The following is a 25,138-nucleotide window of genomic DNA, read 5'->3' on the forward strand; positions in this document are numbered from 1 at the left end:
GTTTGTTTTTCTGTGCCAGCTCCTGCTCACAAGTGTGGCAGCGTTACAAACTCGCACTTAAACTCCAGAATATATTAGCCCTTTGGAGTCTAATTGACCTCAGATCACTGTAAGAAAGCACTGTTTGTGTACTTACGTTTTTATGTTTCAGTGTACAGTTTCATATTCTGCCAAAACCCTGTGAACATAATTATCTCCACAGTATGCACATGGAGTTTATCACAGAGGAAATGCGCCTTTTAATTATTTCTTCTCCAGAAAAACAAACAACAAAAAAAGAAAATCAGAAAAACAACTTTTTATAGGGAACTGTTAAATATTGGTTCAATTTAGAGATTCAGAATAAAGATGTTTTCCAGTAATGATTATCATAACCTTATTTCGTCTCTCATACTTAGACAGAGCTTTGTTATCACCACCTCCATCTAATTAACACGGATTGTGAATATTTCAGATGAAACTGCTTCACAACAGACAAGAACTTTGCCACTTAAAACATTTGTCAGTGGCAGTTTTTCCTTTAATCTTAAAAACTTTAGAATTACAAAGAAAGCAGCTCTTTTAAATCTTACCTAGTCACTTTGTAACTTTAAAATACAATATTTATCTCGCTTGGATGTTTCAGTCTGAATGAATGAGTTTGAACAATAAGGTGATTGTTGCCAAAATCTGACAGTTAAAATAAAATGTAACTTTTTTTTTAAGTTGTCAAAAAATAAATAAAAGTGTAAAATAAAATGAGACCATGGGATCTATGGAGGTGACTCCTTTTTAGTTTCAGCCTCACACTGACTTAAGCTGTAACAAACACAATATAGTAGAAACTTTAGGTATGTAAAAAAAATAAATAAATAAAAAATAAAAAATATTCAGGCTTACTTTGAGTGTTTATGGACTGACTCCCTTTTGAAACAGTAGGGAGGAAAAAAAACTTTCTTCTGCAGCCAGTCCGTCTGCACAGACTTGTAAATGTGCAGCCAGGCGGGTTTCCCGTTCAAATAGCGGCGATGGTATGGATTGCATATATTCCACTTTTTATTGCAAAATTCCTTGTCATGATTAGAACTGCGTTCACAGTTTAACAGTCTTATCAAATGTCAAGTGAGCAGAAACTGTAACACAAACAATAATAAGGCCTTATATAAATACACAAAATCAGAAGCGCGCTCACACACGTACACACACACACACACACACACACACACACACACTCTCTCTCTCACACACACATAGTGAAGTATTACTGCGGGGTAACAAAGCTGATGTATCACTTGGTACATTCGGTCAAATGAGATTTGATACATGCTCCTTTACTGTGAAGATGATGAACTCCAACAACAGCGATGACAATAATAATAATTAAAAAAAATATTAATAATAATAATAATAATAATAATAATAATTAATGAAAAGAAAAAAAAGTGGCACATGCATGTTTGGGACTTGTTGATGAGAAATCCTTTGAACCAGGCCGGAGATCTAATTAAAAAAGATAAAAATAATAATAATAATAATAATATGATAAATTGATCGCAGATGATTGTCGCCTGTGTCCAACAACAAACCCACTCAGTCTCCGTCAAACAGGCCAAAATATTTGGCAGAGTTGGAGAAGTAGATGTAAGGCGCGGCGTTCGCGGTCGGATACACGACGGGGAAAGGCATGGGTAACAAACATCCGCCCAGCAAGCTGCTGTCTTTGTAAAAACTCGGTAGCTGCGAGTTTTTCCCCGCCTCGGCGAAGTGTTCCGCGGCCAGCGGGCCCTCCATGTCCGTGGACAGCTGTCTTTTGAGCTTGTTGCGGCGGTTCTGGAACCAGATCTTCACCTGGGTCTCCGTGAGCTGCAGCGAGCTGGCGAGGCACGCCCTCTCCGAGCTGCTCAGGTAACGCTTCATGTCGAAGGTGGCCTCCAGCTGGAAGATCTGCCTCTTGGAGAAGATGGTGCGGGTCTTCTTCTTGACCCCGGCTTTGGTGTCGGCGGCGGATTGCTGCTGCTGCTGGTGCGGCTCGGGGCCGTGCGCTCTTTGCGCCTCCGGAGAGGAGGCAGCGGTGAGCGGCGCGGCGCTCTCCCCGCGCTCCGCTGAATGGACTGTGGGCTTCACTGCGTAGAGAGGTGACGAAATACTCTTAAAACCTTTTCAGATTAAATAAACGCGCGCTTTCATGCTTTAATGCATCATTCTGTTGCTAAAAAAGGCCTGCTTGTTATTTTATTTATTAAAAGTAGAGAAGTGGAGGAGTCACCTGTCTCATCTGACTCGCTGTCATCCTTCTTCGGGACGTCCCATGCCTCCTCGCATCTCCTCTGAAAATCACTCTTAGTCCCAGTGTCTCTCTGCTCCTTTAAGGCGTCCAAACGCGCCCCGTCTTGCCGCTGCTTCAGGTTTAAGATGTTGTCTATAGTGAATGTGAAACATGCGCTCCGACTCGGCCCGTCCTCTTTGCTCATATTCTCGGGCATCTCATGCGCTCCTGCTGGGTTCCACACTCGGACTCTACGAGCCGCATCGCTCCCCTTCCACCGCTGAGACTGGCACTCGCAGGAGCCGGTGATCCCGGAAGGATGCGGGATCAGCAGCTTCTGATTGGTGGAGTTGAGGGAGCAGACGAGAGGCGGGACCAGCGTTCACGTCGGGTCGCCATATTGTAGCCTAAAACTTTCTTCTGTTTTTTTTCAGCCATTAAAATAAATGTGTATTTGTTGTTTCCTGCCGAATAGTGTAAATTAAATTCAGATTCCATTGAACTCGGAGCTCAGTCTTGGTAATTAAAGGCTCCATTGACATTCAAATGTGTTGTTTAAGATTTTTAAAACTCAAAATGAAATTTTGACCTGATTTTTTTTTTTTTTTTTCGGATAATCTAAAAATGAGTTCAGAGCGTCAAGGTGTTCTGTTTCTTTAAGAACCGTGCAGATCTGAACTCTGAACTCCTTCATCTGGATTTCAGTTCGGTTTATGCTCATATTGGTGCATGCACACTCATCCAAAACACAAGGAGGCTGTTGTGCATCTTGGTGCTTACATTTTATTCACATTTGTGACTCAAAAAGTGTACAAAGGTCTGTATGAAAATTCTCTTGAATAACAAAATACATAATAATAGTTTTGAGTCGTGATTACAATTATTGTCGGGATTCTAACAGCATGAAAACTCACAAATAATACAATGTGTTTTTGTAACTGATTGATTTATAGTGATTACATAGTAAACATTTTAAGCCAGGAAGGAATTTGTTGGAAGGTTTGTGTGATTTATACTAGCCTCCAAATACACTATGAAAAATAATTTCCTAGTTTATTTATTTTTGCTTTACTTGTGAAAGCAAAAGAACTACAAAATTGCCATTTTGAAATGATGACAGCATTTAATAAGGAAACAGTAACTGTCCCTAAAAAGGCAATAAAATATCTTTCATTGTGTTTTAGTCCACGTTTTTCACAGAATTGTTGGTAATAAGCCACAATTGTTGTTTTTTTAAGCACAAACAATCTGTTTATGATCATGCCATCTCAAGTAGGTTCAAGTTGTAGCTGTGACCTTGTCCAGGCTTGGACTAGGTCACTGCAAAACTTTCCCTTTTTCTTTTTTTTTAGCCAGTCAGAGGTGAGATTGATGGTGTGCTCTGGATCATTGTTCTCCTTCATGTGCATGCTTTAGGTCCCGATTTAGTCATGATTGTCCAGTAAGGAGCAGTTTGGATGAATTGTTGATGTGCTTATGGAGTATTTTTGGTCGGCTGGCAGCTCTTTGTTCATTTGTGAATTGTGTCAATGTGGTTCACTGTAGCTCCAAACCCATTAAAATCCCTTTGAGAACCTTCCTAGACTGACAAATATAAATGACTTTTCTGCTAAACTGTCCTTGAATTTCTTCAGATCAGGCAACAAATTGCTGCTTTTTGAGATGCTCCAGCCTAAATTAAATATTCAACAGGCGTATGTGACTGGTAAAATGGAAATCAGCTTTCAAAACCGTTGTTCATCATAGTTGATTTATGATTTAAAGTGGACAATAATTTTTTTCCCAGGTTGATCTGAGTAAGTTTTGACCCTTTTGATAAGTGAAATCATCATTGAAAAAGTCCATAATTTTATTTTCATCAGGTTGTTCCTGTCTGATAAAAAAAATCCATCATGATCTTAAGTGTGACTAATAATAAAAGAAACTGCTTTTCACATTACAGTATTCACCAGCCTTCTTAGATAATGTGCTGCACATCTATAACATAAATCTTTTTCCTAAAGTTTTTCTATCGTATTAAGATCTTCAGACTGTGAAAGCCATAGTAATACGGTGAATTTATTATAATCTTGAAGAAGCAAGATTAAGATTAAGTTTGAGAAGGAGGCATAATCCTGCTGGGAGTTGCCGTTAGAAGATGTATGTGGTAATACTGACCATAAAAGAAAAATAATCCTTGTTCACCAGAGATTATTCCAGTTAAATATATATTTATCTTATAATTCAGATGATTCCAGATTCCTTGCAAAAATGGAGAATATCAATTATCAGTAGCTTTATAAATTTACTTTAGTCCTGGATATCTGTTTACACGGTTCTCAACACTGACTAAGCCTTAACAGGACACAAAAATATCCAACAGAAAACTCAGTTGAGGTGTAAATTGTTTTTTGTACCACTGGTGTCGCCCCGTGACGAAATGCTGCCCTGGGCTGAGAACCAGACACCTGTCGCCTTTTTCCAAGAGAAATAGTTAAAAAATATCAGGGCATCTAAATTAGTGTGTTAGAATTGCTAATAGCGTCTCTTTACGTCAGAAGCTCCTTCCATCATACCAGTCCTGTCATCAGTGGTGACATAAACATCATTGGGTGGGTGAAGTGTCCAGCCAGTGGACAGGTGGGATTTGAGACCCCAACAACTGGCGGCGACCCCTGTGGCAGGCCGCCCAGAGTCAGAGGCGTGCCAATGTCCTCTCGGTACACCACAGGAACTCTGACGACCCTGTGGGCGGCGTAAGGTACGACGGCTCCACCGCTTTCTATGTCGGCGGTGATCTGGCGTTTCCACTTGTTCCTGCGGTTTTGAAACCAGATCTTGACCTGCGTCTCCGTGAGCTGCAGCGAAGCGGCCAGCCCGGCTCGCTCTGTGCTGCTCAGGTAGCGCTTCAGGTCGAAGGTGGACTCCAGCTGGAAGACCTGAGTACGGCTGAACACGGTGCGCGTCTTCTTCTTCCGCAGCATTTTGACTTCACCTGCGAGCAAAAGGGGATTTTGTTTGTTTGTCATAATTGTTCTTTTTTTGAGAGAACCAGTATATCAGCCTGTAATATCAGATAGATATATCATAGCCATTTGGACCCGGAGACTTTATGCACCAGGTTCCATCAGACTTTTAAAAGTAAGAAAAGATACTTCAGCGATCTTGAAAAAAATGGAACAAAATTGCTAAAAACAAGACAATGTTTCAGTTTTTGAAGCATCAGAAAATCATTTTTGTGAGTTATAACAAATCAACTCTTGTACAAACTGTAAAATACAATTCTTCACATTGTGGTTATAGCTTACCTGTATCACAGTTATCCTCCCCGAGGATGTAGGGAGACTGCACAGTTTCTTCCTCTTTGTCATTTGTTGAACTATCATCTCTCTTCTCCTCTGATTCGTCGCTCTCCTCCGCTGAGTCTGGTAAAACTTGGTAATCCCCTCGTCTCTGTGTTGCATGGACCCCCCATTTATCTGTGATGCTGGACCCATAAATATCTGTGGAGAAGAAATTATTACCTCAAAACGACATTCGTACCTGAGAAAAACATGGGTCAAATATTAGAGAAGTCACACAATAAATAAAAAAAATTCTGGTATCTTTATCCATTAAAATAATCTAAAAATGTAATGTCCCATGAACGTCAGATTCTTTAAACTTATCTATTTTTATTTTGATAACAGATCATAGCTGAACATGTTGATTATAATTTAACTCACCTCTTGTTTCAGGCAGTTGTTGGTCTCATTACAAATTGTCATCAGATTTGCGGTTGATAAAAAATTTCCTCTTTGGAGCAAATTCTGAAGTTTGTATCCCACTTTAGCAACTTAGCTAATGCTAAAGTTGAACTAGATCCAAAGCTAAGCTACTAACTATCTAGGACACTTAATCTTTATTACATTGATTTAAAAAAAAATAAAATAAAGAAAGAATTGATGTAAAAAAACGACTGCATGGAATTTTTAAACGTTACTTGTTAATTCGAACATTTTAAAGACATCTATATTCATTTTAGTTTGTCTATATTAAAAAGAGACCAGAATAATGAATAGTATGTGATGACGGCATTGAAATAGATAGAAATGGTAATAATCTATCTATTATCCATACGTTATGTTATCTAAAACACTTATACTTGCTGAGTCGTGAGGGGGGCTTGTGTCCGTCTCCAGCAGCCATTGGGCCAGAGGCGGGGTACAGTAATAAACCTTTTTAATTTATTATGAGAAACTGGCAAGTGTACCATTTTAATAGCAAAAATTTCCCATGCATACGCTCTAACTAAATCATCTTAAACTCAGAGTTAAGAAGGTTAGCTTGGAAGTGACTTTAGCATTAGCGCTATCAATAAACTAGCTTAATACAAACCTACTTTTTAAGCCTACATAGAATGTTTCTCAATCACAACAAGTCTTATGATAGTTTTTAAATTTTTCTGAGTCGATATACTCACTCATTATCAAATTTGGAATAGTTTATTTTACTTTAGAGTTATTTTCAGTTAAACTGTAAATCTGAAACATTGAAAATAAAAAAAAATACAAAAGAGAATAACACAGAATAGAAATCGTAGGACGGGAGAAGTGGAGGCACCTGCCACTCTTGTAAGTCTTTGTATTAATGTTAATTTAACAGCACAGATGGTAACACTTTATTTATAAGGTGCAATATTTACGTTGACAAAACTTAATAAGTGCCCACTCACTCTAGGCCACGCCTCCCTCTGTTTAGCCACATTGTTATAAAACTGCTGAAATTCAGTTTTCTCATTTCGTCTTGGTGTGCCAGCTAAAAACAACAAACTAAACGTGGAGATAAGGCGTGTTGCCAACATAGAAGTAGCTGATTTATTCGGACTGGCTACTACAAAATTTTAATGGATATAATTTAATATCCTCCAAAAGTCATTTTTTAGAGTGCAGCTGTTTCGAGCCAGCAAAGAAAGGCGCGAGATGGGAACTCACCTCCAGTTTTTTGAAGCGGCTGTCCCGTTTCCAGCACCCTACAGACCACCGGGATGGGCGCAGCCCCCCAAACTTTGAACCCGGAGGTCTCCACGCTCTCTCCGGCCGAGGAATCCGCGCCGGATGTCCGCAGCAGATTCTCGATGTAAAAAGACGGAGCACCGAGTTGGGATCTCGGCGCCTTATCGTCTAACATCTCGACTTTTGCGCTTATGGAGCCAGCTGGTGTTTGCACCCTAAAAAAGGAAAAATAATAATAAAATCCCGCGGATGAGAATATTATAAAATCCTTCCTGGGAGAGACGTCAGTTCTTTCTGCTCGACGTAAATCATCGCGACGCACTCCAAGAGGTCCCGTTGTTGGAGATCCAGGCGCAAAACTCACGTAGGGGTTGATCTGAGGACAGGAAGGCAGAGGTATTAACTACTCCAAAAGAGAGAGAGAGAGGGTGAAAAGCTCCACATCGTTCTTTCCTCGTAGCTTGTCTCGCAAGATGTGTGATAGTCCGCCGTTAGCGACAGCAGAAAAACTGGATTTAGGTCAATTAGGGGGAAAGCCACGCAGAGATACGGCGATGTCCTCAGGGCTGGAGATGGAGAGAGCGTCCCGAGGAATGGCACAGTACCGCCTATTGGTTACATCTGTGCATGCACGCCTTCCTTTCATACTGTTTCTAAAACTGATTTTCAGAACAGATTTAAGACGATTGGAAAAAGGGAAGCTTGTTTTTGTTCCAATGGTAAATTTTCACATCTCCTTTGTTGTTGTTTTTTCCCCCGTCAGAAAACGTAATTGCACTCAACATGAGACGGCAGGAAAAATGTCAAAGCAGCCGAGGGCCTGGAAAACCTTTTATTGATCAGTTCTGAAAACAATTTCGATATTTGGTGGACAATAAAGCTGCTAATGCGAAAGCATCTATTTTAAAATTTCACATATTTTATGTTAAACTTCCGTTTCGAGTGTTGCAAGTATTTTTCCTCGGACAGGAAAAACAACAAAACATCACATATGTTTGTGACGTGTTTGTTTGCTGCTGTCATATACTGAAATAAAGATTGCACTTAGATATTACACACAGACTGTTATTTTTAAGCCTTTTCGTGTTAATTATGATATATATATTTTTTATTTACAACTAACGAAATGACATGACATTCAAGATTAGACATTTGACTCATTTATATATATATATATATCCTTGCTTAATGAAAAGTTTGCCTGGTACCTACGTGAAGGGTGTTTTTTTTTCCAAAAGTCACTTTTAATCTGACAAACAAGTCTATTGAAATAAAATAGATAGATAGATAGATAGATAGATAGATAGATAGATAGATAGATAGATAGATAGATAGATAGATAGATAGATAGATAGATAGATAGATAGATAGATAGATAGATAGATAGATAGATAGATAGATAGATAGATAGATAGATAGATATTGTACTTTTATTTAACTTTTGTACATTTTCTTACCAGTGTGTGATTGTATCTTTTTGTCCTTTTCATTCATTTTCTCTTTTTTCTGTCTTATGATCTTTTGTTTTTTCTTCCTTCTTTCTTAATTAAGTTGTCTTCTGTGACAGCTGCTTGTATTCCATATTTTCTACAATGTGTGTGTGAAGAATCAAAGTAATAGAAATAATAATCATGACGATAAGAAAAATATATTACTGATGTAAAAATTTAACCCCCCAAGTTATTGGTATATATTATTACGTATACAAGTCGTTAATTTAAATAATCCTAATCATAATAATAATAAAGTTTCTCATTAAGTAAAGGAACATGAAGACATAAAAAGTCACAGTGAAAAATTGTAGCCCACAGTTATTTCCAGCCTGCTTGTTTGTTTATTTCTGTCCAGCCTGAACAAACTCGTCACATGGTTTTTGTGACTGAGATCTGCCTCTGACAGACTTGATGAACCAATCAGTGATGAGTTTCGAAGCCCAACAATAACTTAACCTTCCAGGTCAGAACCTTTTCCCCGTCCTGCCCTGACAAACTGACACAGAAGTATTTCGCCACAGTTAGCTGATCCTCTCAGAGCCTTCAAACTGTTGATTGTTCATGGGGAAATTATCGGGAGTTTGAGCCTTAAAGCCCATAGATGGACTGACTGCGAGCGTTCCTGAAGGTGGGAAATGTTTAGTCATCTAAGGAGCTGTGAAAAGTGGAGTAAAAGGCCACTGTGTGCGTGGAGTTGTAATCGGATTTTAACATTTTGGAAAGCTTTACTTTCATCTGTGGGCAGCAGTGTTAAAAAAAACAGAAAGAGAAATGCTCAGAAGCTCAGAACATTCCAGGCTGCACAGTTTTGCTTCCCATGTTGATCGACTGCGCTCACTATTCACAGAACACAACATGCAACCCTTTACTGATGGTGGACATTAGCGAAATAAACAGAAAGCGCAATAAATAAATAAATAAATAAATAAATGTATAAATAAATCTTATCAGTGAGAAAGAGATTGTTTTTTGACCCGAAAGAGGAAAAATAAATGCTCTTTCAGTTCTCTGCTGCACCCTTTAAGTTACTTTGTTAAATCCTCTTTGCAGTAATCGCTTATGAATCTAATAGCCTGGTGGCTGTTTATAGTTTAACACCTCCTGCACCTAGAGGGAATTTATGTGCATAGAAGGATTTACAGTTGGCATCTGATATGTTTCTAATTTCCTGTAGAGCACAGAAAAGCTGAAGAAAATATTTACAATTCGCAACCTGGATATAATTCAGGCAAAACTAGCAAGCTCACACTTTGAACACACTTTTTCTAAATGGGTATAGCTTCATCATCAGGGCCAATATTTTATTTGCGACTATTTTGCCTCTACCCTAAATAAATAACCATATCTTGGATGGCCAACTTAAAAAAAAACAAACAAAAAAAAAAACACACATTGCGTTCCCATGCAACAAGATCTAAGAGCTTGTCAGGATGGTCAGATTCACTTTGATTTAAATCCTATGTAGTTTGACTCTTGTTGGAGCAGGAGTGACATGTTTTGTTTTTTTTTCTTAAAGAAAAGTCCAGACAGCTTTAACCCTGTGACCAAAGGCAAATACAAGACAATGACAATTACAGGATTGTGATGTTAAAAATAGTCGTATGTTAAAGTTCATGCAAAACCCACTGCTTAAAATCCTCTCGGTAGTTTTGTGTTAAATGTCAGACTCTAACATTTAACACTCTTCTCCAGCAGACACCAGCAGAAGGTTTTGGGTTGAAACTGACATTTCAAAACGCTTGAGCCTTTTGAATTGAAGGTTCAAAGTTCAAGGCGTCGTCAGCCCATAAGACATGCTTCCACACCTTAAAACCCTGCATAATATCTCTGAAAACTCTGGCTTTAGCTAGTTATTTCAAGTTTATCTCGTATAGCACATTTAGCAGCAAGGCAGCTTTAAACCATAAAAACAAAATACAGTATAAAGAAAAAAACAATCACAGAAATATCCAATTTATTAGATATTGTCCCTCTAATAGATGAATTGTACACAATGCATTTCACATTGAAGGTGGAAAAGGTTTGAAATGACTCGTTTTTTTCTCTCTCTAAAATTGTAAAAATACAGCATTTAACAATGGTGTGTAGATTATTATTTTTTAAAGCAGCAGGTGAAGGTTGTTCAAACTGCAGCTTCCCTTTGTATGCCAGAAAGCGTTCATGATAAAAACTAATATTCACATGGTAATCTTTAAAACACCATTTTTCTTTGGTAATCCAAGGAACACAGACGGAGCAATTTATTTGTTTTTTTGCACACATTCCCCCACTATACAAACAAAAAGAATATTGAAGAGAAACAACATTTCAATCTGCACAAAAGAGCTGAAAAAGCTGCATGTTGATCACTTTATAATGACTGCACACATAAATAAATGAATGACCACAACTACAATTACCATGTGTGAGATCCTATTGTGTTTCTCTAAAACAAAGAGACTTGAAAATGACCATTTTGTATGTAATCCTTATTATTATTTAGTTTTGTACAAAAGAACAAGTTAAGAAATGATAAAAACATTGACCACAATTAATGTTGCTGGTGATTTATGTCGCTCTCATCCTCGGTTTAACCGCATATTTTGTTTCTGGAAGACGAAATGATCACATTGTCATAATTTGTGCCTCTTTAATGGACTTCTTCAACGATACGAGGTGTTGAGGTCAAAGCCACGTCCCAGAATGACAAGAGTGTACGAGGTCAGCGAGGTCCAGACGTCTTAACAGAGTCACTCAACCAGAAGGGCCCTTTTTATGCCACATGGAGTGGCAGAGTGGACTCATAATGACAGATCTGTCTGGGTTTTTAGCCTCTCTTTCTGCAGCCTTCACTCTCTTTGCTTGATATTTCTTCATTAAAAAATATTTAAAAATCTGAATTTTTCACCCCTCAGATTTGCTTTTATATACAGACCTTCTGGTTCTTGCTGTTGCTTAACAGAAAACCGAGTCTAAGGTGTTTTTTAAACCTGCTCAGAAACACTGAGAAAGTGCTGCAGACCACAACCACTGAGGCTGACACATACTTGTTCTGCCTAATCCCCATTAGCTCTCACCTCGCTGCACCATGAGCCTTATTCACTCTGAGAGCTGCTTGCTTTACTGCAGAAACATCAGAAAAACTTCCACAAGACTGATGTTGCCTGTCTTGGTTGTGATTTGCCAATTTTCTAACCCTCTACGGCATAAAATACAATAGATTTGGCTCAACAAACTACTAGTGCCTGTTTGTTTAACCCCTGGACTCCAAATTAACCCCGTTAGAACCGTGCTGTCAGTTCGGCACAAAGGAGGGAAAAGCCTGCTGTTTTGAGCTCGTATTGTGCTTGAAGCCATTTGCATTGACTAGAATCATGCTTCCATGCGATTCCCATGTCCGTCTGCAGAAAACACGACTCCATATACAGTGGAAGGGATCAGGAAACACGTGGGAATAGTCAGGAGTGGAGTATGCATGCACAGGAAGCAGGTTTCATCCCCGTGGGTTGGTAATAAAGGAGCACTTCTGACGGAGAGCAACAATAAAAAGGTTTACGGACCATCAGATCAATGAGAAAACATCAGCTTCCCTGATGGCTGCAGCTGGGCCAGAAAAACAGGGTCAAAAGGTCAAGAATATGGAAAGACCTCTTGATAAAAACTCACATTTTAAGTTCCCAAAAGAGAACTTCCATTCCCCATTTTTGCATCCACTGTTTCCCTCAGTGCATTCAGTCTTTGCACATGAACTTTAATAAATCCCACTCCAACAGAGAGCAACAGCAGAACATGGAGCGGAAGACCCCTCTGATCGAGAAATCGCGTGAGAACCGAGCCTAGAACACTCAAGGAGCTGCTTCAGTCTCCTCCCCCCGAGGTCAAAGCACTTCTGTCACATTAGCTTACACACACGGCGTCCATGTTTCTCAATAAATCACAGATCACGTCTTCTTTTAGTCACTATGGCTAGATTTTTTAATACCTCTTACTGGAGTGAAGAAAAATAATCTTTGAGAGTAACTTACAAAAATACTGGTTAAAAAAAAACCCAAAACAACAAAACTAAACAAATACACCAATAAAATCAAACAAGAAAATTCCAGCGGAACTTTTCAGTGAAAAATCTTTATAATTAAAATTAACCAAACAAAAATAAAATTCAAATCAGTCCATTTCCAAGAAGGGAATTGTTCACCCTAATAATAATAATAATAATAATAATAATAATAATAATAATAATAATAATAATAATAATAATAATAATAATAATAATAATAATAATATCCAGCATCATTCTTTATTGTAAAATACAAAAACAAGCCATGACTTTAAATAAATGGCATGAGTTATAAAATGCAATAGTTCAATAATAATAATAATAGTTCCTAGTCGTGCGTTTGATCGCGGGCTGCTGGTCTCTGACAACCTCCTGATTAAACATACATGAAAGATGAAAGAGTCCATAAAGCTCAGCTGCCCTCAGGACACATTTCTCCAGAAAATTCGTCCTGTTTTCCCTCCTCTTGTCACGCAAGTCCCCGCTGCTGCCGCTGCCCTGCTGGGAATCCAACCCACAACCTCCACCCCGGTCACACGGGGACAAGGCCTGTTGTGTTTTTTTATTTTTATTTTTATTTTTATTTTATGCAATATTTGATGAATTTATCTGCAGCATCACATTTTTGTTCACGATAAGCTAAAAACGGCTCAAAGAGCCTGGAGAGAAGTGTTTTTTTTTTTTTCTAATTAAGAAAATCTTGGCTAAGCTGTGATTTTCTTTTCTAAATATTTCATTGAATTTGACAAACTTGGACATGTATCACTTTGCTCAAATCGCAAAAGTCTACTCAACAACACGTTTCTGTCTGTTCTTGCGAACTTTGCTGCGGGATTTTTTTTTAGATTAAAAAACCCGTAGATTTCTTTTAGATAAAAATTAAGTTGTAAGCCAAATCTTGATCGATGACGGGTAAGAATAAAAAAACACAACAAGGAGGAAAGGCAGAAAGAAAGCGAGAAAGAATTTAATTAGAATTTAAAAAATTAAAACTTGTGATCTAACTAAAACTTGATGAACAAAATAAGAATAATCTTCAGATTAATTCGATGTAGAAAACCCCCCTACAAACTTGCAAAACTTTAATAGAAAAAAGAAACAATTCAGCACTACGTGAGATGTGGGAATTTAAAATAAAACAGCAGCAACAACAAATAATAATAAATAAAAAGTAAAAATAAAAAATCGAAGGGGCATTTCATCTAAAAACCCACATCTGCTACCAAGCAGCGAAGCCAGGCTCAAAAGAAATTATGACCCAACTACCTTTTATATTCTTAGTCTTTTAGAAGTGTTTCATTTTTAAATAAGAAATTAAAAGTAGACTGCATAAAAGTAGCGCAAATTACTTCGAAAATAGTTACTTTAAAAGTAAAAAAAGACGTAGAGCCAACTGACGACGTCATTTCGAAAGTTTAGGCTCTATATATATCGCTGTAATAATGAGAAAAATTACCGAGGATGATGATGATCATCATCATCATCATCATTATTATTATTATTATTATTATTATTATTATTATTATTATTATTATTATTAGTGATAATAATAATAATAATAATAATAATAATAATAATAATAATAATAATAATAATAATAATAATAATAATAATAATAATATCATTATTATTTGTACAAATGGCGATGAAAGGCGTTACTTTTCGCTGTGACCGAGTTTTTTCTCTTCTCAGCATCTGAGCCAGAACAGGTCAGAAGTCAAACAGAAACCCACACAAGTTTTGTTGAAGTGCTACAAGTGTGTCGTGCTCTTTCTGTACAGTCTCGGCTCCTGCAGCCAAACGGAGTGATCTGAGGTTCATGATGCCGATTCCAAAACTCGAAGTAAATATGCAGTTTTTTTTTTGTTTTGTAGGATAAAACGCCATCTGTGGGTAAAAAAACAAAACAAAAAAAACCCTCCAAAACTTCGGTTTGCATCAATTTGGTTCTTGAAATCCTTTCAGCATTAGTGTTCGTGGGTTCAAGCTTTGTTTTTAATTTATATCAGCTGTGAACGTCACACAAGTCCATGACTGAAAGATGTGGACGTAAAGAAACACAAAGTCAAAAGTCCAATTGACAGAATATCTTTTCAAAACCTTAATAATATTGACTTCTCCAATTAGTTATAAAGGGATTACATGTGCAGATTTGACCAGCTGAGGGCAGCAAAGAGCAAAATTTCAAACGGAAGATATAATTTAAGTTCAAGTTTCATATTTTCGTTTGAAGGAGAGACTGATTTATGCAATAAAGCGCAATTTTTCAATGACTTTATTTTGTGCTTTCTGAGGAAAGAGGCATACATTTAACGTCAGGTTTCATTAAAACATATGATTATGTAAATTATTTACAGCTTACTTTGGAAAATAAGTTACTGTTAATGGCGCAAAAGGCGCTGGGTGTGATAAACGGATGAAAATGTAACAACTCATTGCAACCACTAGATGGCAGTGTTACACTCTCTTTGGGAAGACTCAACCGCAGATTGTTCCGAGCTCAAAAGAGAAACTATCAGGAGGAAAAAGTGATGTTCAGAACCGGGATGTAGAGCAACCACAGTGTTGCCAGGAAGGCATTGGGAGTAAATTATTAATGTTATAGTTCAATATTATTAAGTCTGTGCCTTAAACGTACTACACTGTTACCTGGTGAATAAATTTCAGAGGAATAATGTGTTAGACTTCATGCATGTTCACATCATCACCTTGTCTTACATACAACAGTACAGTTTATTTAACTCTGTATTTGCAACTATCTGTTATTTATTCATGCCCCAGATCAGCTTTACACCCTCAGAGAAATCCAAAAGCCAATCATTGGAAAGCTCGCGGGTACATCATTTATCGCAAACACAGTAAAACAATGCAGCCTCAGTGATCACAAAAAACCATATGAGCTGTCAAAGGCTGCAAAAAAAAAATTAATTAAAAAAGGAGGCAATTTTCAAACAAACAACCAAAACAAAATAATTGTGCATCAAAGCAAAATTACCTTTAAGAATTTTAGATGTTAGATATTGTACCAATAATGGGTAAACCACCTGGTCAGGGGTCAGTGTCAGCCTGGAGGAGTTCAAGTGCCTTGGTGGCTTGTTTAAGATGTCAGGATGGAGCAGAAGACGAATAGATTGTGACCTTCTCTGGAGTAATGCTGAAGTTGCTCTGGTCTATGGTCACGAGATAAAGACCTTGATAGAAAGAACGAAAAACAGCACCTGAAATGAGCTTCCTTCACTGGATGGCTGAACTCAGCCTTGTAGAAAAGGTTTTATAGGATAAAGAATGCTTATCCTGTGTAAGCTGGGCACCACTCTCATCCACAATAATAACACCTCTCAAGAAACTCAAGTAACCTTCACAAAAGAGTAGATAATAAAGGCTGAAGGCCTTGCTGGAGGGATGAGTCTTGAGAAGTAGTTCAGTATTGTTGCATTTAGGAGCTCAGATGGGAGATGTAGGGTGTCGCCTTAAGGTCTGAACCCAAAAGTTGTAGAGGTTGCAGCGAGGGACATAAAGTAGACCTTTTTCTGAAGATTGTAATACTCACAACCATTTTTATTGACTAAGGTTGAGTAAGTTAGATGATAATTATATTTTAAATTCACTGTGGAGGAAGCTGAGTGGAAGATTTGGTACTGAAACACAACTGTGCATCATCAGCGTAGAAAGCAATCACTCGAAGCAGAGACGTCGGTGGTGCACGATCTGACCAGATGGTAAACAGAAGCTGGCCAAGAACCAAACCTTGAGTCTAGGGGTGAAATGTCAGTCATCCACGGTGACAAACTGTGGTTGTTTGGAGAGGAGGTGAAACCAGCAGCCCGGGATTTTCTAAACACCTGCAGGTTCCAGGTTTTCCCCCAGAATGGCTTTTTATCCCCTCTGTGTCAGTCCTTGACTTTTCATTCTACAATCTGATCTTGGAAAAGTTGAAGACAATTAGTGGGCTGATGACAATAGAAACGAAAACACTGATGGTTGCAGCTCGTGGCAAACCTATTTGCCATTGTGTCTAGACAGATCTATTTTCTCCTGTCAGATCATCTCTAACTTTATGGAAGTCCACGGCATTAGTTCAGTGCTGTCCAGCAGCACGTTGGTAGGATCAAACGTACAGCCAGCAGAGAAAGCCCCGAGCTGTCACTCAAGACAAACAGAGCAGTCTGAAGGCTGAGTATCTGCATCTTAACTCAGAGGAATTAAAAGGGTGCCCAGCTTGCAAATGAAGACAAAAACAAGTCAGTGGCAATCATGCACGGTTGGCTGGAGATGTGAAGAGTTCACGCCTGGGGCTCAGGCTGCATCTGGAAGCACTGCTCTATGTGCAACTTAATTCATTACAAAAGAGATATAGCTCTTTAGCATGCGGCATGTTTTCCCTCTTCAGAGCCAATCTAATGAGAGAGGTCCTTCAGATGGGCTGCATCAGCTGTCACCAAGTTCTTGTGGGAAAGGAGAAAGAAATGAAATATGCTTTCCCTTGCAAGAGAAAAACACTTTCATAGCAATTTGCAAGTGAGCTTCCAGATCAAGATGTTTGAAATCAGAGTCCGGGTGGCGTTTGGGTGAGGCTTGTTTGTTTCCACTGCCTCCAGCTGTTGTTTTCCTCATTTACTGGAGAAAAATAATTTCCTTATCGATGGGGAGGGGGGATCTAATTTAACCAGACACAGATGGCTTAAAAGACAGGTCAGTTTTGCAGATTTAAGGACAGTTGTTACATTTCTGAACATGAAGTCCTCATGACTGAACTGATACATTCAACTATATAGTCCAATTTCACAAAGAATTGTCACATATATTATAATTTTCTTCTGCTTAGCTTGTCTTTTAAATTGTTCTTCAGAGAACTAAATGCATCAAAACTCAAACAATTTAAGTTTTCATACCACTACAAACAAATTCAGCCTGTAAGAGTTTAAAGTGGTGGACTTGGTACACTTACTTTTGTGTTGCCCTTTCATGAAATTGTAGTACAGTAAAAAAAAAAAATCTAACTGCTGATGATGAGTGCATTAGAGTAGCATTTGCAGGAATGCTACACCTAAACATTTTGCGTTTACACAAAAAGTAAGACTCCTTTTATTATTTTGGTCATATTGGCAATAAAAGACACTCAAACTATGGGATACAGCTCCACTTGTTTAAGTTAACACACCCAGCAGCCAGAGGTAGGTATAGGAGCCAGAAATTGTACTCAAGTAAGAGAAGCGTTACCGGTACTTTAAGATAAAGTTAAAGTAAAATTGCAGTAAAAATGTATTTTTATAGGATGCACTATATTTTTCTGTAGAAATATATATTGTTTTCTAAAGGTTACTAAAGTAAGTGTAACTAGAGACACCCACCTCTGGAAGAATCACACCATCTGTTGTTTTTAACATAAAAATTTAATCCCTCTTGTTTTTCACTTGCCGTACTCGGCATCAGTTATTCCTCTTTCGAAACACACACACACACACACACGCCCACGCACACACACACACACCCACACACACACGCACATGCACACAGTTAGTGTTTTGTTTTTCAGCTCTGCCACTTTAATTGTTTGCTCTCCTTCTATTTGGTCTACGAAACTCATCTTGACTTAGATGATTTTTCCAATGTTTGAAAAATTTGAATAGTTTTAAAAACACTTTAAAACAAAAATAAAAAGGTACCAGAAGAAAGGAGTAGCATGGTATTCATAGTATTCAAAACACCTGTCCTCACCTCTCCCTAGTAGAACATGTTACTTTTGAAGACATTGCACAAAAACAGCATCTGTTTGCCTCTGGTTTCTTCAGACGCTGCTCTGCTGGACCATGTGATGCAAAAGACGCTGCATTTGCTTTTTCTTCAGAGAGTAAAATCTGCACACCTTTACCAACTCCACAGTAGTGCACTTTGAAACAGCTGTCATGGCACCCAGGTTTAATTCAATCAGCACATCCAACCAAGACCTGGATTTGCTCTTATCTGAGCTATTGAATTATTTAGCGCTCCTCCTGCCCTCACAAAAACTCTGTTGGCTTTAAATAATACATGTGGTAATGAAATACATGTAATTTCCTATAGGACGTATTGACAGTTTTCAAACATCTAAATTCTGAGTTATGTTGAAGATTACTCATTTAAAACTGTATCATTCGTGTTTTAGACAAACCTGTTCAAAGGTTATTTTGGAATCTTGGGCATTTTGTGTGTGTGTGTTTTTTTAGGGTGAAACAGCACTTATCCTCCTCATTTGACCTTCGCAGTGAGGAGAGAAGATTTGCAGAGGCAACAGCCACAACTTAGACAGATACAGAAATAACAGCAGCTCTCCAGAGACAGCAGAAGAAATGTGAAATCCCAGACAAAAGGCATGTTTTGCTCAGAATGCTGTTTCATCTAATAGAGGTGCATCATACCCACATCAGAGGGACACTTTGATTTGAAGATCGAAGAAAATGTAAAGGGAGTAGATTCTCTGAGGACCACTGAGTTAAATTGCTTCTTTTTTTTTTGCAACTTTAAAGCTTTTTTCTTTCTTCCAAGCAGTTTTTCTCATACATTTGATGAATATACATATTGTCTTTGCTGCTTCCTTGATTTTTTTTTTTACTTTAAGTACCTCCTTATGAGTTCAAAGTCCTTGAAATACATGAATGTAATTCACACACAACTACTTATTTACAATACAATCATATTTTTAAACCCAAGATGATTGCTGACCCACAGCAGTTTAAATGTAAAACCTGATTCCATCATAATCATTTCCTGTATTTGCTGGAGAAACTGGGATATCTGAAGAGGGAACCCCACAATGAAAAGTGCATGATGACATTAAATCATGATTTTCTGTCTAGTCATGTAGTTATAATCCAAACATTTACACATTAGTTAGGTACTGAATACATCACTGAGCTGAGTTTTGAGAATCCTTGGAGGAATTTGAGGTCCGTAAGCTTCCCTTGGTTTTGTTGGCTATGATTAAAGGATTCATTTGTCTTGCCTGCGCTGTCTGCAAAGTTTCAGCCTGCCAAGTAATTAGGAAGCAGTGGAATACCGACCGCCGGATGGCCTCTGGGGTTTTCACTTTTGCTTTCATGCAGCCATTAACAGCAGGGCCAATTCCTTCCATATGTACTCCCAGCCTACAGGGTGTGTAGCGAGCTTCCTTTACGGGGTCTCTGTTTAAATTGCATTTGATGTGTAATTATAGTATTCTTTAAGGCTTGTTTAAAGATGGAGAAAATTGGACATATCATTACATCTGAATATAATTTCCCCTCTTTGCTTAAAAAGCCAGAGGGGATCTAAATCAGCAGCTTTTATTCGGTCTGATTTATCAAATCCTGCAGCACGTTCATCACAAGTATATCGGGACAAGTTCATTTTATTCGAAATGCTTCTTGGCTAGTATCTCGTCTCAGTCAGGTGGAGTTGAAAAGCCTGAACATTAGGTCTCAGACATCAAAAGGCTCCTGCCATGATCACAGATGTCATGAACTGAGAAATACGGTGATGCATTCAGGGCCGCCAACAGGTGGAGCCCACAGTGTGAACTCACAAAGCTGCAGGATGAAGTTAAAATCTGGGAGGAAGCAGCAGAAACTCTAGAGGTGATCACAAATATTCGTCCATCTGATTTTAAATATGATTTTTATTTTTTTTTCTGAAGCAGCTACAGACAGATGAGTGAAATGGCTTCTTTATTGCAACAGGAAAGTAAAAGCATCCATGCACAGGAACATAATCGGGAATATGCAACCTCAAGCAGCCATAACGAGGTGGAGACATTTCTGAAAGCTTGAGCAAAGAGTCGGAATCAGCAGGTAGTTTTTTTTTTTCCATAAAAATAATAATATTGCACTACTGTGATGGCACAAGACTCCACTGTTGGAAAAACACAAACAGGCTGAAGGTCATTTAAAGCTTCCTCCAGAACATTTTAGACAAACAGTGAGATGCTTGGACATTGAAAACATAATGTACTTCTTCGGATGTATTAGCACGCTCCATATTTGGAAGGGGGGGATGAAAATGCATCTCAGACACCCAAAACATCAGTAAAGCTGTTTTCAGCACGATGAACCCGTTGACACCTTAAAACAGAAGGATGATGAAAGGAGAAATGAACCGGGACACTATGGATAAGAATCAGAAGATAAAAGAAAGATGAATATTTCTGTATGATAATGATCCCCAACACACAGCAGACCCAGTCAATCACCCGGCTTGAATGTGACTGTAGATCTGGAGTGTGGATAAAGCTGAGTGCACAGAAGAGGCCCAGATAACTTCAACTCTGGAAACAGTTTGTGAGGAAGAATGGCCCTGATCTCATTTGTATAGAAACCTGAATAGAGCTGAAAAAGGTGTTTGACGACATACAAACCCGACTCAGTTAAACCAGCCCTGTCAGGAGGAATGATCATAATCATTACTGGCCTGAAGTCGGCAAAAAACTTAAAAAAACCCAACAAATTTAATTAGTTCTTTTGCACTGCCCTCTTGTGGCTAAAAACACAGTTGCAAAAATCTGAAAATGGGGAGCAATGAATATATTTTATAATCCACATTTTCATCGGAAACTGGTGGCACACGACCGTTGGCAGCCTGGGAATAAGCTCTGGTAGCGGACCGACGGCTGTGTTTGAATCTAATGATGCACCGGCCTCATGCTTTAAAGTAGAGCATGTGTTTTGATGAGAAAAGTCCCACCGAGGCTTTTCTTTAAGTTTATGGAAATTTCTCGTTGCAGCTGGAGTGAAAGTCCACTTCCCTCAACAACAAATCTAGTTAAAGAGTTTGAAGCATAGCTCAGATTTTTAATAACACCAAAGCAGTCGCATTAAAAGAAAATAAATGTAATCTTTTTTCTTAATTATTAGTTATAATCACATCTAAATTTGCAACATGCCCCTGGGTTGAAATCAAAGCGATAATTAGAATTTTTACACTTGATTAAAAATTACATAGAAAAGCAGCTCTTTACAGCCGTAGTTACGCTGGAGCAGCTACATGTCTGGGAGAATAGGATCATCTTGCTGATCAGGTTCTTTGTTTGGCTTTATGGCTTCCCTGAGGCTGCTTTACTCTCCGCACAAACAAAACAATAAAAGTGACTTAACGGGTGTTTAAGGAGCTGCTTGTTCCTCTGTCGCTCAGTAAAACCTGTGGCCTGTCAATGAAAACAAGGCAAAAGCAGATGATGGTTCTAAGAATGTTGCTGAAATGTTTCCTAAAACATGTGAAGGTTAAATAAAAAGCAGGCTGTGAGATTTTGACCCATTTCTTTCTTCTTCGGTTCTAATAACCATTTCAACCTTTTACTGTGAACTCCTGACTGCTGGTACATAATCAGACTTTTTGCCACCTTCCAAAATTTGCACTCTTCAAAATTTGTATATAGAGGAAAACTTACAAATACTTACCTTCGTTGGCGATCACCTTCACATTTAGAGGACAAATGTGAAAGCTAACTTCCAATTTTAGCTTCTGCAGGAAAATGTTTGAGTAAATCTGAACATAAGTTTTCTCTCTTTTTTAACTCGACAACATATAAACAGAATATCTATCTTCCTTTGATGTTTCCTGTAACATTATTACAGGGTAAGCTGTGTACAGAACCCTTTACTTATTCATGTGTTTAGATCTTTTTATTAGATTTGTTTGAAGACCCTCAGGCTCATTGTGCGTGGTTTGTTGATTATGTCTCTATGATGAAGAAATTACAGAATAGCCCCGTTCACAGACTGCACTGTGCCTTTCTTCACATCTTAATGCTTTGAATAATCAATCAAATCTAAATATTTTACAAAGACAACCTACCTAAACAATAGCTGCCCTTTTTAAATGAGGATTTGATTCATCAACAAGAAAAAAAAACAACAAAAACAACCGACCTAGGAGGGAAGGATGGATGGTATATGTGCGTCATGTGGCACACGTTTTTTAATGCTTTGTTTCTTTCAGATCGGACACTTTTAACAATTAATGGCCCGTTTGAAGTTGTGTCACATCATCTCAAGTAGATTTAAGTCTTTACTTTGACTGTACCACCACAAAACTCTCATTTTCTTTGAAGAAATTCATGGGTGGACTTGTGAGTGTCTTTAAATGAGAATACTGCAAGCAGACTGTTGAGAGCAAAAGTCAGAAATTACAGCAAGTTGTTTTCACCCTGAAGCATCAAACAGCCTCAGACCATCAAACAACCACAACCAGGCTAGGCTGTTTAATATTCGTTTTATGAAATGTGCTAATTTTACTCCAGATATAAAGGGACACACTTACCTTTTAAAAAGCTCCACTTTTCCCTCATAAGTCCAGAGAAAACCTTCCGTCGAGGTCTTGAGTTAGGTCTGCATGTTCTTCTTGGTCAGCAGAGGTTTTGGCTGAGAACTTTGCCAAGTCTCTCCAAGTTGATTAATGAATCTTAACGTAAACAACTGAAGTCTGTGGTTCTTTAGATGTCCTGGTTTCTTGTGAACTCCTGGATGACCCAATATGTCCATGAGGTGACCTTGCTACTCCAGACATTTCTGGGAAGGTTTTACCATCATTCCATTTGTGGATTATGGCTCTTACTGTGATTCACTGCAGTCTCAAAACCAGTGTAAAGTGGAATGGCTTTTTAACACCAACTGATATCAGTGGCTTCGTTTCTCACCTGCTATTAAATTTATTTAGGTCAAGATACGTTACTTTTATGATCTTTCAGCCTAATTCATCTTGTAAGTGATTGCTTGATTCTTCCGGTCAGGCAGGTAAGACTAAACCAAAGCGAGGAATTATTTTTTTAAATTTATTTTTTGATAAAGGACGCCTAAATTTTTAAACTGCTTTTTGTATTTACTCAAGTTCTCTTTGTCTTGTCTTGTGGAAGCAAAAAACTAGATTAATGAACTGAAACATTAGAAAATGGCAAAATGGAAAACAATTGTGAATTCTTCCTCAGACAGTTTATAAGAAAGGGAGTAAACTCACGTTTCAGATGACAGAAATACCTTATTTTATTGCAGTTCTTTTGACTGATTGTGAGCTAACCCTTTAGCTCAAATCACATCTGTTGCAGAAGCCGAGTTATATATATATATATATATATATATATATATATATATATATATATATATATATATATATATATATATATATATATATATAAATAAATGAATTGCTAATTTCAGACAGAAAACTTCATTTGGCTTCCAGCTGAGTCAGTCTAATCATTTCCAAGCTGTTTGACACAACAGCAAACAATGGCTTCCATTTCAGGCTGAAAATTCCAAAAGGTCTGTGCGACAGAGTATTTGGAGCCACAAAGCTCATAAAACCTTCAGCATAATATATCACTAACAACTTTCATGTCAAATCCTGTGTTAATGTGTTAACGTCTCCGATCCGTCCAGAACAAGTTCATCATCTGAGGTTGGATTCCTATCATTCATTGTGTCTTTAAAGCAAAAATATAGAGCGCATATTTGTATTTTTATTTATTTGTGTGAAGGGCTGACCCTCTGCCTGTTGGTGGTCCTGCTGCGGCGGTCTCATAACAGCCTGCTTGTATTTTTTTCTCTCTTGGGGTCTGAAGCTCCACAGAAAATTGAAGCCAGTCAAGTGTGGCAGCATCATATCCACACGACTCGGAGGATTTCCACCTTTCACCAAAATTTACTTACTTTAGTAATGAGAAGGGGAACCTAAATGGCTTTTTCAGACGCATCTTGAATAGCTGCATATATGTACAAAGCACCAATGAAACATGCTTTCTATAAAAGCCAGATGCCACCTCCCTCACATAGTGCCCTATGCACTTTGTGAAAAAAGCCCTGAAATCTTCAATGTTTATTATAGTAGAAAATTTCATCAGAAAACTCCAGAATAATCCCACTTTTAATGTAAGTACATTTATTTTCATGCACTCATGCTAAATGATTATTCGCAGAAAAGTCAAAGCGTCTACCTTTCAAAATGTTTGTTTGGGTGGAAAACAAGGAGAAAAAAAACTCCTGATTAAAACATAACTGAGAGCAGTTTGATAAAAAAATGAACAAGAATTGTGTCTTTAGCTCTGAGCTATAGTTAGATGTCACAAAGGTTTTTCTCTACAGCCACAAAAAAAAACAAAAAAACAGTAGAGGATTGTTCTTTCACTATTTTGATAATTTTGGTTGCACATGTAATGAGAACACAACTGGGAGAGAAATCATGAATTCACATGTTTACATTTTTTTTTATTAGTTCGGCTAGACTTGCTTAATTTCTTGCCATCCAGTAAATCTACCAGCTAGAACAACCTAACTTTCCTTACTTTGTTTCATTTGGATGTTGAGCCTAAATGGAAAAAAAAGCAAAACCTCTGGAGTCCTAATATCCAAATTTTTACAGCATGCACCTTTAAACCTTTAGCTGGTTT

General features: G+C 37.9%; 2 protein-coding genes across 2 annotated transcripts; both read right to left on the minus strand.

Annotated features, from left to right (window-relative positions):
- Nucleotides 1-1,013: 1,013 nt before the first annotated feature.
- On the minus strand, nt 1,014-2,478 carry LOC122819973 (homeobox protein HMX2-like). The gene is made up of 2 exons (XM_044097072.1): nt 2,246-2,478; nt 1,014-2,102 (listed from the first exon to the last, which is right to left on the minus strand). The coding sequence occupies exons 1-2, from the start codon at nt 2,460-2,462 to the stop codon at nt 1,570-1,572; spliced, it is 750 nt and encodes a 249-aa protein (XP_043953007.1). The 5' UTR covers nt 2,463-2,478; the 3' UTR covers nt 1,014-1,569.
- A 2,316-nt stretch (nt 2,479-4,794) lies between these two features.
- Nucleotides 4,795-7,393, minus strand: LOC122820625 (homeobox protein HMX1-like). The gene is made up of 3 exons (XM_044098200.1): nt 7,198-7,393; nt 5,533-5,727; nt 4,795-5,219 (listed from the first exon to the last, which is right to left on the minus strand). The coding sequence occupies exons 1-3, from the start codon at nt 7,391-7,393 to the stop codon at nt 4,795-4,797; spliced, it is 816 nt and encodes a 271-aa protein (XP_043954135.1).
- Nucleotides 7,394-25,138: the final 17,745 nt, after the last annotated feature.

This window comes from Gambusia affinis, linkage group LG18, assembly GCF_019740435.1.
Source record: "Gambusia affinis linkage group LG18, SWU_Gaff_1.0, whole genome shotgun sequence".
Taxonomy (NCBI): domain Eukaryota; kingdom Metazoa; phylum Chordata; class Actinopteri; order Cyprinodontiformes; family Poeciliidae; genus Gambusia; species Gambusia affinis.